This window comes from Ctenocephalides felis, unplaced genomic scaffold (assembly GCF_003426905.1).
Source record: "Ctenocephalides felis isolate EL2017-DRISC unplaced genomic scaffold, ASM342690v1 CF-g0.4_SCAFFOLD_03571, whole genome shotgun sequence".
Taxonomy (NCBI): Eukaryota; Metazoa; Arthropoda; class Insecta; order Siphonaptera; family Pulicidae; genus Ctenocephalides; species Ctenocephalides felis.
In genome coordinates, this window is record NW_020539725.1 from 71190011 (window position 1) to 71210603 (window position 20593).

A 20593-nucleotide genomic window follows, 5' to 3' on the forward strand; every position below is an offset into this window, starting at 1 on the left:
TGTTTGTCAGTTTTGTGCGACGATATGCCTAGCCGTTTCTTTGTAATTTAGAAAAAAGTGTTAAACTTTTCGTCCACATTTAAGATCATACTACCGAATCGATTTAAAAAAAATCAAAAATTGTTCGAAAGATATTAGTTGGGAATGATACTGATTAAATTTAGGTAAAAGTCTACCGAGCCGTTTTCTTGTAATTAACTGTTGAAAAAAAAATTAAGCCGATTTTTATGGAACTTTTTTCGGCGATAGGTATCATCGTCTTGTAGAACCTACTGAAATATTACGGCCTTACCACAAGTAGTTTAATTTTCAAAATTTATGAAAGTTTGAGAAAATGAGTAGCTTTTTTGGCGTTTTTTTTAATTTAAATTGGACGATTTACTTGGTATAACGATAGAGTACTTGGTTCGAATGAACATACTGATAATTCAAAAATATTTGAACCTGTTATTACCACATTTTACCAGAATCTGCTTTTTCTCAAAAACTAGCTCTTTCTTACACCAACAAAAGCAAAATGTTTTCTGAATTATGCTAATCGGGCGCTCCGTCGAAACCATAGAAATGCAAACAAAATTCGTATCTATTATTAACATCTATATAAAATAACTGATAATCTGATGAGGTATGTGTATGTTTAATGATCGTTCTTGATCGCCAATGAGCATTTTTTCAACTGCCATTTTTTGCACTTTTTGTCCCGTATTTTTGAAACGACTGGAGCTGCCTTTGCCAAAAACGAATCAGCACATCTCCCCGCCAATAAAAATCGAATACTTCTTGAATAATTCAAATCAGTTGATCCGTGCTCACCTACTTTATCATATTGGTCTGAAATATTACTAAGCTTTTTCCATACTTCTTAGAAAAACAGTGTTACGTGGATTATCGCATGTGTTATTTATGCGAAAAAATACAACCAATAACAATTAAAACTATAATTTTATAGGCGCCTAGTGCATAATTAATTACCATTTTATTACCCCCAAAACTATCCTATTCTCAAGCAATATAAATCTAAATCGATAACAATCTTTTTCGTATTCCATATACCCCCAAGTGGTCCCAGCGTCATAAATATCTCTGACCCAATTCTAAAATTTAGTCCCAAAACTCACGAATGTTTTGTTCTATTTATTTGCACGAAGACCTTTATACCTCAAGGATATTTACATTTCCTTCCATCGAGAAATACATCTCGAATATGAGAAAACTTTTGATGGTATTGATCGTAATAAAAATTCTATAAATAATTTAACTCTTATGTGAAATGTCTTCTTATTTGCATTCTAATGTCATAAAAATTTAAGCATCATATTTTGAAGATTGAAGTTAGAAACATTACTAAAAATGTTATTTTCTGCAAGGAAACTTTTTTTATTAATAATTTTGAGATATGGTCTTTGGGAATAAATCAATTTGAAATGTTATATTTTTCACACAATCCTAAAACTTAAATCTGACTTATTATTAATTGATCATAGAAATTTTACATGAGAAATAGTTACATCCGTGATTAGAGGCAACATCAATTCAGTTTATTATTTAACCATATATAATAAACCCTGTCCAAGTCTACCGTCTTGAACTATACAATCATATACTCCACAATATCCTTCCAAGGGCTACAATTGAGGCTCCGGTGGCCACTTGAAGATTTCTCATTATGAGTCGATCATTGGTGCCAACTGCGCGCGAATTTAATAACGAAAGGGACTGTAAGGGCGACTTCTATTCCAGCAATTCGTAATTCTCGATGAAGAAAAGGGTGTCCGTCCGTCTGATGGGTCTGCCTCGGCCGGTTATTAGATTGCGTTATATATTTATGAGCATATAAATGTAACAACTGGGCGAGACAATGAATGGTAGAAATCAGAAGTGGGATTTGAGGTCTGCCAGAGGTAAATGAAAATGGGCAAAAGCGACTTGGCATGTGGTAACAGTAGACATATGGTATGTGAAATAATGAAAATTGCTAAATTGTAGAATTAATAATTTCTATACTTATATCTTCTTCTTCAAGATTACCTGAACAATTTTTGTTTAAACCTCCTCAGGCCAAACTCTTAATTTGATGAATTTTTATAATTCAATCGCTTATCATAGGCTTGATATTTGGTCAAGTGTCATTTATACTACGAAATGTATCGTTATACAAAGTTTTATCAAAATTATCATTCAATTACGAAGCAACAGTCTGGCCGTGAATATTATCATCCTGTAAGTTGTTTCCAGAACTAATTTTTTTCTCACACATTTGCAAAACATAACATTGTCTAAATGTTCAATCAAACTTTTCCATTATCTGTATACCATTATCCACGTATCCAATTAAATCAAAATTGCTACATATTGAAATCTATAAATGGAATTATTTTCCTTCGTGCCATTTGATAAATGCTCTGTTTCTATATTCTGTAACAAATCCGCCTACATCGAAAATGTCTCGAATCGAGAAAGTTTCCTGTCGAAATAACTAAAGTCAAAGGACACCTAAAAATAAAAATAGACCATACACTAGCTAGAAAGTCTAGTATATTCTGTTTTCGTCTTTTCGTGAAATATATTGCTCCAGGTAAGCAATAAATAATAAATCGACGTGAGAGATACCTTTGATTTACTTAGGCGACGTAAACATGGAGCAAGGATCATTCTGAAATTTTTCTATTTTCGTTTTAGTGTAGGATGAGTAAAAATACCAATTCAGTAGGAATTAGCAGTAACAGCAAAAAAATGGAAAATGATTTTTTTTATATTTTTACGTTTCAAAGGTTTCTGAACATTTTGGCATACCTTACACAAAACGGTTGTATGTGTGCGTTCGTGTGTGCCCGTATATGTACTATATATGTATGATCGTTTGGATACAATCTTTTGTCCACGATTTCGAGAGCACGGATTAACCGATTTGAATGATTCAAAAACAATCGATTCGTATTGATGGGGAGATGTGCTGATTAGGTTTGGGCAAAGCAAGTCTATCCATTACTTGTTTACATTTTTGTGGTGGCAGGTCTAGCAGTGTCGGAGATACGCAATGAATGTGAAAACAGTGCATCCGATTAGAGTGATTCAAAAATATTGCATATTGCTTGTGTGTATGATGTTTGTTCTTTAAGATGAATATAGATATTAGTCGTCACCACAATATAAGCACTTATTATATCAGATTTATAGAATACGTAATTTATAACAATTATAAAATGTTTACCACAATTGTTATCACTTGTTGGTGAATTTTTATTGATGATTGATTATTTTTATTTTTTAGACGTTTAATTAGTGTACGGAAAGTTTTAGCAAATTGCTTTAGGACGCAATGCCATAAGACAAGCTAGTTTTTATTACAATAAATGGACTTTGGCTCACTGGACTTTGGTAAATTTTTATTGATGATTGATCATTTTTATTTTGCAAATATGTAATTACTGTACGGGATCCGGCATTGCTGTAGCATTAATTATCTAGAGCTGGAAGCTCTATTTAGAAATGGAAGAACTGTTTCATATTATTATTATTATCAAGTTCAGATTGCTGTTCACATAAAAAATTACAACAATTCGTTCAAATTCAGAAATGCCTTTTTTGGTCAACTTCCAAAAGCGCGTTACATGAATTATTGACTGAAAGTTTAGTCACTTACTCTTGAAAAATTGTGTACAAATCCTTCAGCTCTACATTTATCACTCGTCTTGTGACTATTTCTATCCTAGTGTAGAGAGAGTGAAATTCGGTTGATGGAAAGTGGCATTCGCCATGTTTTAGCAATATTAATAATTAAAACGAGATACACTTCCTCCAACGCGAGAGAAATGTTGTGTCGCGAAGGTTGACATTGACATCAACGGGCGAGGAATGGAATGGAACTTTGACTTGACGTCGCCCCAGTTAAATATGTACGAATAGCTATACTATATAGATCATATATATATATATATATATATATATATATATATATATCCAAGTCATGTTTTGGCATCAAAAAGCATTTGTTAACAAGTTTCGATACTCCATAATGAATCACATTGTACATACCCGTAGAACTTCTTCAAGATGCTTTCTAATTACTCCAAGAAAAATTATCATAACATTAGCATTGTATGATTAAGAAGCAGCCGCCAATATTGTTTGCATGTCACGTCATGTGCATTCCAAGTCGCAATTCAAACTCAAACTCAAACAAACGAACCAGGAGTGAGGAGAGCTGGCTGGCTGGCTGGCTGGATGGCGTGTAAAACCACATTGTCAGGAGCAATTCTGAAGTACATGAACTCGAACCCGTGGCAACGGTTCCTAGTTTTTGCTCCCGGAGCGTGGAACTTTCTAATTACTTCAATTTTCGCATGAAACAATCAGATGTATTATTCAGCGACAAACTGGCAGAATCGGGGAAGGCCGGGGTTACAATACCTACTGAGAGGCTGAGAGCTTTCCCGGGCGAGGATTATAAAGTTCTAACTCGGAAGTAAATTTTTTATGAGGGTATATTTTGACATTATTTTACTGACATATTTCGTGTATCGTGATAGACAATTTATATATTGAACACTAATGTTCTGCACAAAACAACGTTTTTCTTAAAAGAAAATGCTCATATTATACATGCATGTACCATGTATCTCAAATTAATCTGAAACACGTATATTTTCATTTCATTATTCATTACCGCGTAGCGGTTTCGAATAAACATTTCAAATTGGCTGAGAAAATACACTAATTATGGAACAATGCAAAATTAAATGCATAGCCCCATTACTCATTTCTCTGCAAGAGCTATTATAGCTCCGGAGCAGAACTCGCGCACTCGTTGTTCGCTGTTTTCCTACAAATTCCCATGAATTGTTTTCTCAATGCAGAGGTATATGATCATAAATTTAATTGAGAATTATTATCACAGCTTGCTCTTGCTGAAATAATTCAAATATGGTTATACTACATTTTAGCGAAGGTCGTAGCTAAATCGTATGGCGTGTGTGGAATTAAATGTTAAACTAGTGGTGCATGGCAAATTGCTGAAACTTTTCGAACTGTAATTAAAAAATATTTAGAAGTTATTCTAAAAGTTTCTAATTTTTAAAAAAAGGTGCTTTTTTTAAAAACAAATATTTTTTTTGTAAATTTACAATTTTTTCCAAGTTTTAGACACAAAATATTGAAGTACCGCGACGTAGTCTTACATTGGTAGGAACCCATAGGAACGTCAACAAAATTTGTACTTACTATTTAAATTTCATAATTTGATGTGTTCATTTATTACCATTAAATGGCGTTTTTATTCTTCTTTTATTGGATCAATAAAAACGCTGCATTTGCTTTTCAAAAATTTCATGAATTCTTAATTTTGTCAACACAAGTAAAATGTTTTAAAATCATTCTAAGTTGATTCTAAGGTGATTTACTATTTTTGCTCCGTATCTTCAAAACGCTCGGACCTGCCTTGGCTAAAAACTCATCAGCACGTCCATCAATAGAAATCAAATGTTTTCTGAATCATTCAAATCGGTTGTTCCGTATTGTCGAAAAATTGTATTCGAACATACGTACACATCAATTATTCATTCATTTTCGAATATACACAAATACATCAATTTTTTTAAGGTATACCAAAATCTTCAGAATAATTTGAAATATAAATATATATAAAATTTTGTATACTCGATTTTTTGCGATTACTATAACTTTAACTATGGGCAAAGATAAGAAATAGGTAGGTCAAATAAAATGGCGTCACTAATTGGAGACATTTGCATGTAGTATGTCAGATAGATATAATGTTAGGGGTTCATTTTACATTCATCATTGCCCATCCATGTTAGTCAAAAGAATAAGCCAATAGTCAAAATCATTATGAATTTAACTAGGTAACAATAAAAAATAATGAATTAATATAAAACCAGATCATCTGGTGATAATCTATCCTCATTACTTAAACAACAATACAATTAAAACATTTCTGCCTTTATATTTATCTCACATTTTCCAACAATGCATGGCGTGTGCATGCACATAAAACGCATACAATTTATCAAATAGAAGCTAAGTAATAAACACGTATCTGAATGTTGCATTAGTGCGGATGCTAATTTAGAGAATTTCGCACATTCATTTCGTCCATTACAATAATTATGATTTAAATTAACCCCTTTTGCGGTGCGACATTGCCGCAGAGCCGGAACTTACTAAGGCATTCTAATTCGTGTATCACGTACCAGAAGTAGTAGAAGTAGTAGACCTGGGTAACCTGGGTACTACGTGGATTATTCGTCTGACACGCAAACTGCATTGTGGACATGTTTACTGTTCTTAATTATGGTCGTTTCAAACGGCGGTAACATTGTTATTAAGATGCACTAAAAATGTCTGAGACTTTACATGTGAATTTTATTTGAAGTATAGCGTTGGATATACTAGTAGAAGTTAGGAGTGGGTACCATTTAAACTAGTTGGTATTGGTATTTAGCCTTTAGGCAAGTTACATGAACTTCCCGATATGTGTAAATAATCGACTTAATCAATAATAAACAAATTAATTTATGAGTGATTGAAAGTATTCTGAGTGGATTTATTACACATAATTCAAAACGAACGAACATGTTAACTCGGAGTATTTTCTAAAAGCAAATTTTCACAAATCAATAATTTGTATAATACCCAGTTTTCGTAGGGCGTTAATGGCTCAGTATGTTCATTAAGACCAAGTAATCTATCGTTAAACCAAGTAAATCATCCAACTTTAATTTTAACAAACGTCAAAAAAACTACTCATTTACTCAAACTTTGATAAATTTTTAAAAATAAACTACTTGTCGTAAGGCCGTAATATTTCAGTAAATTCTATAAGACTATGATATACATTGCTAAAGATAATCATAAAAATTGTTTTAAATTTTTTTTTCAACAGTTAATTACAAGAAAACGGCTCGGTAGATTTTCACATAAAACTAATCATTATCATTTCCAACTTATATCTTTCGAACAGTTTTTGTTTTTTTAAAATAGATTCGGTACAATGAGCTTAAATGTGGACGAAAAGTTTAACACTCTTTTTCAAATTACAAAGAAACGGCTCGGCAGATCGTCTCACAAAACTGACAAACTATAGTGCTCATTGAGATACATCGAATGGCTTTTAAATTTCTGAAATCGGTTTAGGCGTTTTTGAGAAAACGTCGATGAAAAGTCTAATTTTGACAAATGCCAAAAAAACGATACCAATTTTTGCAAACTTCGACGAATTTTTAAAGCTAAACGAGTTTTCGTAGGGCGGTAATATTTTAGTATGATCTAGAAGACTACTAGACTAGATATCTACCGTCAAAAAAAAATCATGAAAATCGTCGAATTTTTTTTTTTTTAACTCTATTACAAGAAAACGGCCCGGCCGATCTTCACCAAAAACTAATCAGCACGATTCCTAACCAATATCTTTTGAACGGTTTTTGAATTTTCAGAATTGCGGGCTAAAACGTGGACAATTTTTTTCACTTTTCTGCTATTTATAAAGAAACGGCTTGAATGATCGTCGCACAAAACTCTCAAACTCAGAAACGCTAGTCCTCATCGAGATACATCAAATGGCTTTTAAATTTTTGAAATCGGTCGAACCGTTTTTGAGAAAACGTCGATTTACGGCAGAAAATCTGTTCACATACACGCACACACACACATACTTTTTCCAAATTCGGTCTCATTCGATTCATAATGGCTTGAAACGTCGAGAAAGCATAAAATTAGCGAATCGGATTTTTTGATAAAAACAAACTTCTCCTTCGGGAAGTTAAAAAAACATATTCGCGTTACAACGTTGTTGTATTATTTGTTATATTGGATGCAATTAATTATTCATCCACGATTTTGAGAGCACTGGTCAACCAATCTGAATGATTCAAAATCATTCGATTCTTATTGATGGAGAGATGTACTGATTAAGTTTTGGCAAAGGCAAGTCCAGCCGTGTCAAAAATACGGGACAAAAATTGGAAAAAATGACAATCTATTTTCTGAAAGAACTGATTTTGATTTACCCTTACAAAATTCTGCTATCTCCTTCACCAAACCACCAATTAACAGTCTAAGATCACACTAATTAAAAACTTCTCAATTCTAATCCGCATTAATTCATTTAATTTGTTTATACTCTTAATCTTTTCAAGTGTCATTTTCCCCGCTATCAAAATTTTCCCAAAATGTCGTTCAATTATGATCCGAAGGATTAAGCGATCCGTAATCTAATGGTTTGCCGGAGATGAGAGCATATGGGAGGGATGAGGAAATACCGAAGGCGATATTTAAACTTTTTAGATTAATCCCGGAACCGCTTCCGGCTGTACTGATGCTGCTGCGTGTCACCCGGAATATTTTCCGGAGGATATCGGAGGACGGAGGTTGGAGGTTCCGTATGCCATTTCTCTTAGATTGTGATTGTAGATTGGGTGGGTTTTATCTATAGTGGGTACGAATATTATAGTGAATCTTAATAGATGAAATGATAGTGTAGAGCGGGGCTTAAAGGTCCGCGGTTAACAACCATATTCGAAAGTAGAGGTAAAAAGATGTATAATCAATCATCACCTTGATCCTTATGATGTGGCTATTGGGAGATAAATGGAAATGTTTGAAAATCGATAACAAAAGTATTTTTTTTCGGTGTTAGTTTATTTAGTTGTAAGCACAGTTGTTTAGTTTACGAGACCTAAGTTTAAATGTTTCATAAGACGAATTATTGATTTTTATTTAGATTTATCTATTTTTTACATAAAAAGTTACATGTGGGTGGGGTAAAAAGGATCAACTAAACATTTACCCTGTCAAAGATGTAAACAATAAAAAATAGTAAATAAAAAACTAAATAATGTTACAATAAGCAATTTTACAAGACATAAATTACATCAATATTTATTCCAATCCTGCTGATGATTTGTTTGGCAAAGTACTAGATCAAGGTTATATACAGTTTTACCTATATCTATAAGCAATATGCTTGTAAAATTTATATTTTGCAGTGGTTCAATAATGTTAATGTATTAATTCGATTATTTGATTAAATGATTCTTTATAATTCAATCACTTTTTGTGGGCCTATAATATTTTATTAATGAAATCTTTCATCATACAAAATTTCATAAAAATACTCAAAAAAACTTATAGCAAATATTTACGAAAAAATGGTTCGGAAGATTTTTGCAAAAAAACATTTTTCGAATAGTTTTTGAATTTGAATCGATTCAAAAAACGTGTACGACAATTTGTACACTTTTGTACTAAGTACAAAGAAACGGTTCGGCCGATCACCGGCTTTTGAAAAAAGGTCGCAAATACTTACAAAACACACACATCCTTCAAACTTCAATTCAAATATACTTGAAACGTAGCAAAAACTTAAAATTAGAAAATCGGATTATCTGGTGAATACAAACTTTTCCTTCGGGAAGTTAAAAAAAACTGTAATTAACTTAGTAATACCAAATTACCATTAATATTACTAAAAAACCGCAATCATCCTCTAACAAATTACAAGCAATATTAAAGGTAAACTCTGCCCGCCGTGTCCCTAAGCAAAAGTAAACATTACTTCTGACTCCCGGTGCCTATTTTGTCACGAACCCGCAATCATTTGACAATCTCAGGACAAATAGCACGGTTTCATATCTAGTCATCGTGATCTCCTCCTCTCGATCTCCCATACATATATTTAACTCAAACCACTGAACCATCAGGCGACCAATATAAGACACCAAGACGTCTGTCTGGAGCAGAACCTCAATACATGCCTCATTAAGTTGAATCTCTGGTTACGACGGTATCAGGGATAGATAAACTTTATGGAAGAGAAGCTTATGCAACTATATTTAGTAAAAATGGAATTGTTGGGTATGACTTGAGATGGTCATTATTTGGACTGTTATATGTTAAACAAATCCTAATAATTATAGGAAATTTTTAGCCAAATGATTTGTTTTATCTTTACCTAACATAAATGGCCTTTTGGACTGCTGTTTTAAGTTAAATATTTGTACTGAGACTATATTCTAAATATGTTATAGTAGGATACTTCAATTGCCATATAACCACAGTAGTAATTGGTTCGTACATACCTTTTAACCACTGGCCACTGTTTTATACCCATGACGAGTATATCCGTCAACACACAAAATTCAGCCACTTTTCCATGACGAATATATTCGTCAATCACAGTTAGCAAGTTAAAAAAAATCCTACACAAAATCATGTGTTGCTTTAACAGTTTTGGCATGGCTGCTAAAATATCAAATTGCGCTATGAAAGACACAATGAACAGGAAATTAAACATTAAATCGTGCGCCCTGCTCGGCAATATATATATATATATATATATATATATATATATATGTGTATGTATACGATATAAACCCTCTCAAATCATAATGTAACTCCGGGCATATGAAGGAATCCTTATGGTGCTACCACGTGGAAGATAATTTGATGCAACGATCTCGACTCGACCACATCATACTGATTTCGTAATAGAATTTCATCTACGTAACTGATATTCCGGTATAATCAGTAGAATATGGAGAGAAACACTTTAGTCTATGACAAAATAATGAACTATATACATACATAAAATGATAATCGTATATAATATGTTACCTGCTAATTGAATTTGCTTGCTCATTTTTATAACGTGTTGAAAAATTTATTTGTGTGCTATGTTTTTTTGGCGACTTCGATGAAGCTTTGCATTATGATAATTATGTAGTCTGAAATAGCAGACTAAAATATTTTTGAATGCGACAACAGAAACGAACCTACAGAAATTACAGACAATACAGAACAAGGCACTGAGACCAGCACTAAACAAATCGCAAGACAAGTACAATACCGGCAGTATATGACTATATACAAAAGCTGCCTGAGAATTTTTACATCAGATGTAGGGATCACGACAATTTCATCATTTGGGCACTATTTCAATTAACGAATCAAATAGTTCGGTATGACAAACACACTATGCCAAACTATACCCTGATCGGCCCATAGTTTAAATTAGAACTTTATTAATTTTGCTAAATATTGCGATGGTTTTTAAGAATTGTCAAACCTCTTTTCTTTTTACCCCATGCTCTATATAATATTTGCCATTGTAGCAGAGATTAAAAAACTCTATGTGGCCGTTTTATAGTTTGAACTACATTATCTATTGAAATACATATTTTTAATTGAAAATTGAAAAATGTGTGAAGATTTTTATTGTTTTATTATATTATAATTTAAAACATTTTGTTAAATCTTTCAATCAAATTTGGAAATATGATTCCATATTTCGTTGATCTTCATTTGATTGCTAGTACGTGACAAAGTGTGCCCCACAAAATGATATTGACTTTTTGCCTCGGAAACGCAATGGGGTCTTCATTATTGCTTCAATTTATGAGATGTCATGCAGATTTCAGATATCATAAGTTGAACATTTTTTTCACTATTTATAGAGCAAACTTTCAGCTTAAAATATATTTTATTATTGAAAAATGTCATCTTGCTTATGTCGTTAAAAGTTCTGAAACTTCTCTTTATGTGATGTAGAATCATAAAGTTTGTAAATCAAATGTATATATGTGTATGATTCGTATGAATATTACTCATATGATTATTGAATATTTTTTCCCTTATTTCCATTATATACATATAAAAATAAATTTTTAATTACTTCGTTCCAATATTGGTTATGTATATTTTTCTCATTTTTCCTATTATTTCCGTATGCTCTTATCCGTGCCATATTTTTCATTTTACTGCCGTTTTAATTAAATCTACTGATTGCAAATACCGTTAAAAATATTCAACGCCCTATTTATTTAAATTTCGCGCCGTTTTATTTCGCATATGGTTCGTTTATATTTTCTTAATTAACGATGGACGCGATTGAAATATCGATTTCGGAGACAAATAGAGGGACACAGATATTTATATTAATTTTGTATCGTACTTAATTTTTTAACACGTTGATTGCCATGTCAGTCATATGTGTCTGACGGTAAGAGGATCTACATAGACATATAAGTCTGACATAAGCAGTAGAAGGGAAAATAAGTTTTAATATAGGGCCATGTCAGTCACATATCCATGACATTAAAACTAGTATTCTTCTAAGGATTTTGACACGAGAAAATTTTCTGACGTTTTTTTAACTAAATTATCTGATAATAGTTACCCATGTAATTTTTTTATCTGATATTTTTGTGGCGATTAATGTGCTAATGAATTCTTTATAATTGGATAAATATTGCTGTCATATTCTATAAATAAAGTTGACTAAATCATTTATAGAATTTCTTGAGAAACCCATTTATTATTTAATCCGATTATATAAAGTGGACAGGAAAATATGAGATACAAAATAAAATGACATTCATTGTAAGGAAATTGAATTATAGACTGTTTCTCAATATTGATGATCGATATAAAATGATTAAAGTTTAAAAAAAAACTGTTTTAATTTAATTAGTATAATAATAATAATTAATATAATGCCATTGAGATAGAAGTCATTTTTGGTGGTTAGTTTCGTTCAGTGTTTCGAATATTTCACATGTTTACGTGAAAAATGTCATATTTTTGGTTTATTTTTCATATTGAGGAAATTTGTTACTAATTCATAAATTCAATTAATTTTTTTTTATTTTATGTTTCATCGTTATTTTTTTATTATCGTGAACTGCTCGGTAAAAAAAATTAAAATATATGTAAATATGTTAAATACGTTAAAAATGTTAAAACATTTGCTAAAGTATATGTCTAACATACAACTTTTACTCAATACTGAAAATTTATAAATTTAAATATTAAATTCAATATAAATCCTCATGAGGGTTTATATTTTTTACAAACGTTGGTCAATCACTTAGGTTTTTAAGAAATTTTTGAAATTTACATAGTTCTATAAAATTATTAACCATTATTCCTAATTCAAATTTAATTCATTGTGATTTATTTATAATAGTTTTTGTTTGTTATTTTGCCTAATATTATACAATTACTTGCGGAAAATTATGTTTGAATAAAATTAAATATGCAGCCTATAATACTTGAGTACGATTTTTTTGTATTTTTTAGACTTACATATTTAATGAATTAATCAATTTTAAATTTTACTTATGTTTATATTTTTAATTACTCTTATGCAAACTAAATTAATTAATGGCATAAATCTCATCTTCTTTTATATTTAGAAAAACAAATAACAATACAACTTTAAATTCTCGATTTCCAATTATCCTTTATCCTTCAAATATGAAATTCATCCCTAGAAATCCATATCAATTTTCTCAAACACTTTTCAATGGCAACATAGTTCAATACACTCGTATTATGGATATGGATTTGCTATAACTTGCCATAGTTGTATATATATATATATATATATATATATATATATATATATATATATATTATATTACTCGTAACCATTCTTCGTGTCGACAAATATGGATATAGATTTTTGCCGAGAATAGACAAGGATTTTTTGTGACTTGTATTGTTAGCAGACATATTGCATTTTCTTTTCTGATAGATGGATCGCTGGTGAAAAAATATCATATTTATTTATATTATTTTTCAGTTGACAAAACAAAATCACATGTTTTTTTAAATATTACTCATATTTACAAACTTCATACCATTGATCATAATTATCAATTAGTTAATGCACACTTCATAACATTGATCATAATTTTTAATTTGCATAGTTTAGATATCATATATCAAAAAAATATTTGTTATCATAATCATTGATTATAATTATTACAACAAAAATATTGCTCGATGAACCGATAACAATTTGACTAAAAAAACTAAATAATAGAACATCATTTTTGTAAACTAAGTTATCTGCTGGTTGCATTTTTTTATATTTGCACAAAGTTCTTTAACAATTTGTTCCGACATGTATATATTATTATACATCATTAGAAAGCTAATAAAATTCTTTACAAATCTGTATATAACAACTTAAAACTCTTAGAACAAAATTAAATTAATAAAAATGTTTAAGCTCTAGAATTGGATACCGAATGAAAACTATAAGTATACAGGTCATTTGCGAATTTGGGATAAATATTGATAATATGGCCTTGCATTCAATCACGTGGATAATGATGATTATTATTACTTGGCATGTCTAATAAAATATAAATTACCTATGTAATTTATTTTCACAATTACACCTAATCTTTAATTACCCATCAATGAGTAAAAAAGTGACCGGCTGTCCTATTATCTTTGTGAGTTGTGCAAAACGAGGAAACGGTATTAAATCGGATATGCGGATCCTTTCTTTGTATAGGGAAAAACATCTGTAACAAGATGTTGCACAAATTGCTATCATTTGTAACAATACAATACAAAACGACACATCTAATTCTTTGCGCTTCGGATACAATTCACAATACTTTGATTTATTGTGTGGAAGACGGAAGGATTGCTTCCGATTTGATTAGGAATAAGAAAATAAATATATCCTTGTAAGTGACAATTGGCATGAGAAAATGGTTTTAGCTTGTTTTTATGAAAAAAATTTTGCTTATTCTTTATTAACTTCCCGTAGGGTAAGTTATAGTAATCGCAAAAAAATCGAAAATGAAAATTTTTATATATCTTTACGTTTCAGAGGTTTCTGAACATTTTGGCATACCTTAGAAAAAATGGATGTATGTGTGTGTGTGTGTATGTGTGTGTGTGTGTGTGTGTGTGTATGTATGTATGTGTGTGTATGTATGTGCGGATACAAATTTTCGTCGACGATTTCGGGAACACGGATCAACCGATTTGAATAATTCAAAAAACATTCGATCCGTATTGATAAGGAGACGTGCTGATTAGTTTTTGGCAAAGGCAGGTCAAGCCGTTCCGAAGATACGGGGCAAAAAGTTCCGAAAACGGTAACTCAGTTTTTAAGAGAACGGAGCGTCCGATTTTAATAATTCAAAAAACATTTTATTTGTACTGGCAAGATAAATAATCGATACAACTTTCATGAAGGTAGGTCCAGCGGTTTCGGAGATATAGAGGAAAAAGTAAAAAAATGAGCCATTTGGCGGTCAAAAATGATCATTAGACATATGCACATCAAATTATCAGACATTTTATAGAGATTTTAACAATGAGTATACATTTTGTTAACATTCCTATCGGTTCCGTACCAATGCTTATGCGTTAGACAGCGACGCGGCGCTTACGCGCTTTATATTTTGTCCCTATGTAGTTAAAGCAGTACGATTGCTTTGAAAAAAAAGTTCAGATCTTCCACAATATGTCAAAATAAAGAAAAAAAAAATTTTTTTCAAAAAAAAAAAAATTTTTTTTTAAAAAAAAATTTTTTTTAAAAAATTTTTTTTTTCAAAAAAAACTAATTTTTTGTCCAATTTATAGTTTCTCAAAAATCTTATTTTTTCAAAGTAATTTTTTTTCAAAAATGTTAATCGTTTTAAATAATAATAATAATTTTTGGTACGGGAAGTTCCAGCAATTTGCCTTAAGGAACAATGCCCTAATTGCCTTAAGACAGAATTCCACTTACAGCTAGTAACACTTACTATTAGTATGTTAATTAGAGATTCATTATATGCTCATAACAGTTTGTAAATCTTTGATATGGATATATTTATCCAATATCTCTTTATTATTGTAGTTTATTACAAAGTACACCCTAAAAATGTCTAAAACGAAGGCTAAACCATTAATTTGGCATCTAGGTGTAAGAAAAGGCTAATCATCATCATAAATACAAAAGTAAATTCTGATTGCTTAGAACACACACACAGAAATAGAACAACTTTTACCTATCTTTCAACTCGTAGCAACTTTTAGCTAGGACTTAGCTATTTGATTCGATAAAGTATTTCAACATAAAGTTTCCAAATTACCGTTAATTTTGCAAAATAACTGAATCATCAATGTTGATGTCAACATGCACCGGAATCAATAAAAATAAATTACTATAAACACTTTAAACGTCACGCACAAGGGAAAGTCATATATCAGGATCGAAATGTTTTTAAGGGATGGAGGAGCTACCTTCAACTTTCGAGGAAATGATAAATTGTAGGACTGGTGTTGAAAATAGTAACAGGGGTGTTAATTTGGAACTCTTAACAGGGGTGCTTATTTGGAACTTTTCAAAAATTTGTTGCAAATTTTTTTTATTTGATTTTTTGCTGACGTGGATGCTATAGCATTCATTTTAAGGGACGGGGAAGCTACTTTCAACCTCCGAGGAAATGATTAATTGTAGGACTGGTGTTGAAAATAATAACGAGGGTGTTAATTTGGAACTTTTAACAGGGGTGCATATTTGGAACTTTTCATAATTTAGTTGCAAAATTCTGTGATTTAATTTTTTGCTGACGTGAATGCTATAGCATTCAAAATTTTAAAACAATTATTTAGAATTTAATTTTATATAACCTTACGTTTTTGTAATTATTATACCTGTCAAGGTAATAACTAACTGATTCTATAGGTATTTTTGTATTATCAGAAATACCTATATAAATTTCGTGAAGGGAGTAATATTTGACGTGGATGCTATAGCATTCATTTTGTATAACTAATAAAATATGATAATTAACTAATGTTATGAACAGTGTTCAATCAATTTTTGGATATTGTAACCAATTTAAAAATAAAACGACTATCAAATTTTGTACTTTGTTGCAATTTTCACCTTTTGTTCTACTATTTATGGTGGCTCTATGGTACAATTCTAATAATTGTTTATAATTATTTGCTGTTATAATGAATTTGAAAAAATTGAACTTTTCAGTAGGTATTATAACTATGCTCTCATTTCATTTTATATCTTCTACCATAGAAATAATAAACCGGCGCCAAAAACTATTAACAAACCACCCTACGCACTTTGATCATTCTTCAAATGTTAGTCACATCTATTGTAAGGATAGAATGCGGAAAGTAAGAAAACTTGAAGTGTTTTCCCAGAATGATTGATTCATCTAGGTGTCGAAGTGCCTGTCCCTAGTGTTGCAAACTTAGCCCTTATTTTGCCAACATTATTGTTCAATTTGGTGCTAAGGAAGAGAGGCCCTGAACAAAATCATAAGGATAAAATAAATGTTCTAAGTGGGGATCAGTATTAATTTTGTTAAATTTGCCTGTTGGCTAAGAGCACTGTAAATTAAATGGTAATTTGAACATTTGTATAAGTGGAAATATTGAATCAGTCATAAAATGAAATCGCATAAGGAAAGGTGTCAGGCCTCGTGAACTAAGCAACAGTACTCAAAACCAAAAAAAACAAACCACTCAAAAAATACTTTTGTAAAAAATTGACAATGTCGATATTTATTTCCTGACAGCGATATCGTCCCATTTGAGGAGTTGGCTGGTTATACTTATTTTGCCCTCTACTTTAAAATAGCATCCTTAAAAAATGTTCAGACATTACTTGTTTTTGAGAAAATGGTGGTGGAGTAAATAAACAATATTTTTGACTGTCGAGGTTCCTGAGTGTTTGTGCGATTTTGTTGTATTTTTGGCTTTTATTATACAAAGTAGGCTTAAATAATATTTTCAATAACGATTTTTAGTTATTTTGATCATCTGATCATTCACAAAAATCTACAAGATTCATTTTTGTGCTTTGTTGTATTCCACATTTAACATAAAAAACTTTTCCGATATTTTATACAAGGTACTACCCACCTAACATTTTCATTCATAATGACCATTGTTAAAAATGGCACTTTGAAAATTTCGCACCCATAATTCTTATAAAAAGCAAAAGTGGTTTATAAAGACTTTTCCAAGCATATATTGTCAAGAAAAATCCCCTTACATTATTTCTCAAAAATATATAATGCCTTCTAAACTCGGCTCATAGGTTACAATGATTCAGAGCAGAAATCACCGCAAACTTTTCGAGGGGCGAAGCCTTGAATATAAATCCTAGGACGATAAAAGTTGCCAAACGCTAAGTGGCAAGTGTCGCCTTGCTCGATTCTTATTTTTAGAGGAGAACGTTATCTCGGATCAATGTCGATTTTCAAAACCAAAGTGTGAGATGTTAAGAAAACTTTAAATTAACTCGGTTTGAAAAATGTGATTCCACCCATTCTGTGTTGTCTAGATGATTTCGTCACTTCTAGATAAGAACTGGGCGGAAAAGAAATTGCGAAACAAATCCATTAATATCGAATAGAATGTTTTCATTATTTAACTAGTTAACTGTGATGGACGAATATACACGTCATGGAAGTGGCAGAATGTATTGGCGAGTATTGTAAAAGTATTGTTATGTATTGGCGAGTATATAAAAATATCAGAAAATGTAAATTATTTTGAGGCTCTGACTGCAACCTGATATAAAATAAGTAAGTGGAATTTTATCTTATTGCAAGTTGGATATTTGTGGTCAGATGCAAACCTGATAAGTAACCGAACATTACGAGACCATTCATTTTCGTGCTTCATAATGTTCTCCATTTAATTCAAAAACTTTTCTAAAACTTCATAAAAAGTAATACCCATCTTATATGTTTATTCATAATGGTCATTGTTAAAAATGACACTTTAAAAAAATTGCACCCATAATTATTATAGGGGGAAGTCTCCGAGTGACGGACACCTAAGGTTATTTATAAATAAATTAAAAAATATTACGAAATGTTTATTAAATTATGACATATGTTAGATAACAAATTTAGAAATCAAACTAAATTAACAAGAACGCAACCTTTGCTAAAAAATAATTAATACTATCAATCAAACTTTGGTAACCGGACATTTCAAAATAACCAGTATTGAACACATAGGTAGCCAACTCCATACTCTGAAGTGTCTGCACATGTGTGTTCGACGATTATTTTTAGATATTGCAAAAAAAATCACTATTCATCCACCCTTTTGGCTGGGCCACACCGATGCTCTCAGCTGGAGCATTCATCATAAGATTTTCATTCTTTGACTAGAAAATACGAAAAATGATGTAGTGATCGTTAGCACTCATACAGAACAAAATTAAATAATTAAAATAAATTACGTCAACTCTCACAAGAAATATCAATATGTTTACTGTCCGGCGCTAAGGGACAGGCATGTTCGTTCATTTGGCGGTGCCTACTAAAATTGTTTAAAATATCTAATAATTTTTTACCATTTTACGGATAACAATTGAGTACTACTTTTATCATATAATGCCACTCAAATATAAATGCATAATTACAGTAGAATTACTTCCATTGATATTTAGGTGACGCCGTGATTTTGCGCCTAAAACAGCAAAGGGTTGCTCCCGTCGTGGCCGTGTGCGTCACAGGTGAGCCTTGGCGGGTGATCCTGCACCTGTGTGCCCCCCGCGCCCCTTTCACTTGTATTTTGATATAAAAAGATTTATACTCGCTTAAATAATACGTGTTAAGTAGAGTGTCCGGTATTAGGTGCTGTCCGGCGTTACGGGACTTCCCCCTAATACTTTTCTAAACATATACTGTCAATTGATATTAAAATGCAAAAATATTAGTGTATCTAGTTTAAAATTCTACAATTGCGTAATATTCTTCATTCACACTATACTAATTTTCTTTCTATTTTTTTTTTTTCAGGTGAAAGTGATGCTTCGAGTAACCGGATCAGCTCGTGATACCTCGTGCTTCTCCGTGGACAAGAAGCGTCGTCAGGTATCCTTGCAGGACCCGTCTCCGAACACCAATGCGACTTCGGCTTCGGCCGACACTTCGCCTCCAGGAAGTGCGCCCACGGCCGATGATCGGAGGCCTGGAGTCGCAGCTCCCAGGATGTTCGCCTTCGACGCTATATTCGATCAGGAGGATGAACAGGTCAGTGGTAAAATTATAATTTAAAGCAAAATTATATTGTTTAGCTAAGGCAGAATGAGATGTAGAGTGTAAATGTTGCAATGATTGATTGATATCTATGGCAGATAGGATGTACATTTTTAATTCTGTATTTTTGAATGTCTGCTTTTACAAATTTTCCATATAATTAATGGTATGAGTTTGATTTTTGAGGTTCAGTTTTTTTCCTGAAATTGAATTTGGACTTTTACTAGGTCAAATTTTCATGTACTTAAGGAGCACAACTAGTGTAAAATTTTCAAAAAATCGAATTTTCAATTTTTCCATATTTCGATAGGTTATACCTTTAAAAATGACATACAAAAATCGATATCTTAAATACTTTTTGAGTTACAGCCATTTAAAAAGTATATATAGTATATAGTATAACGATCATTTAATCTTTAAACGCGTTTTTTTTTCGAAACAGCATTTTCCGAATTTGCTGCAGCGATTACTCAAGAACAAATGATCCGATCACTATCAATTTTTTTTACATGTTCTATATATAGTTCTCCGTAAAATGAACTATCGATTTTTTGCTCGGATCAAAAATCAAATTTTGGCAGTCCGAAAACGACCAAAATGTTGGATAAAATTCGACTTTTTTTTTAAAAAACGCCATCATTTTGTCAATTTTTAATTTTTTGCTTTATCGTAGTTTATTTTACAGACAATATTATCTACTTTAACGAGAATTTTTTTTTTTAAATTTCATCCACGTAGAATGCCGGAATCACTGCAGG

The 20593-nt window shown here is 31.3% G+C and overlaps 1 protein-coding gene across 1 annotated transcript in view; it reads left to right on the forward strand.

Annotated features, from left to right (window-relative positions):
• Positions 1–20593, forward strand: part of LOC113384706 (kinesin-like protein CG14535) — a 402038-nt gene that overhangs the window by 226025 nt on the left and 155420 nt on the right. The window contains exon 2 of the mRNA XM_026622465.1: positions 19596–19829. Coding sequence (XP_026478250.1) covers positions 19596–19829 — 234 coding nt within the window. The remainder of the gene's footprint in view (positions 1–19595; positions 19830–20593) is intronic.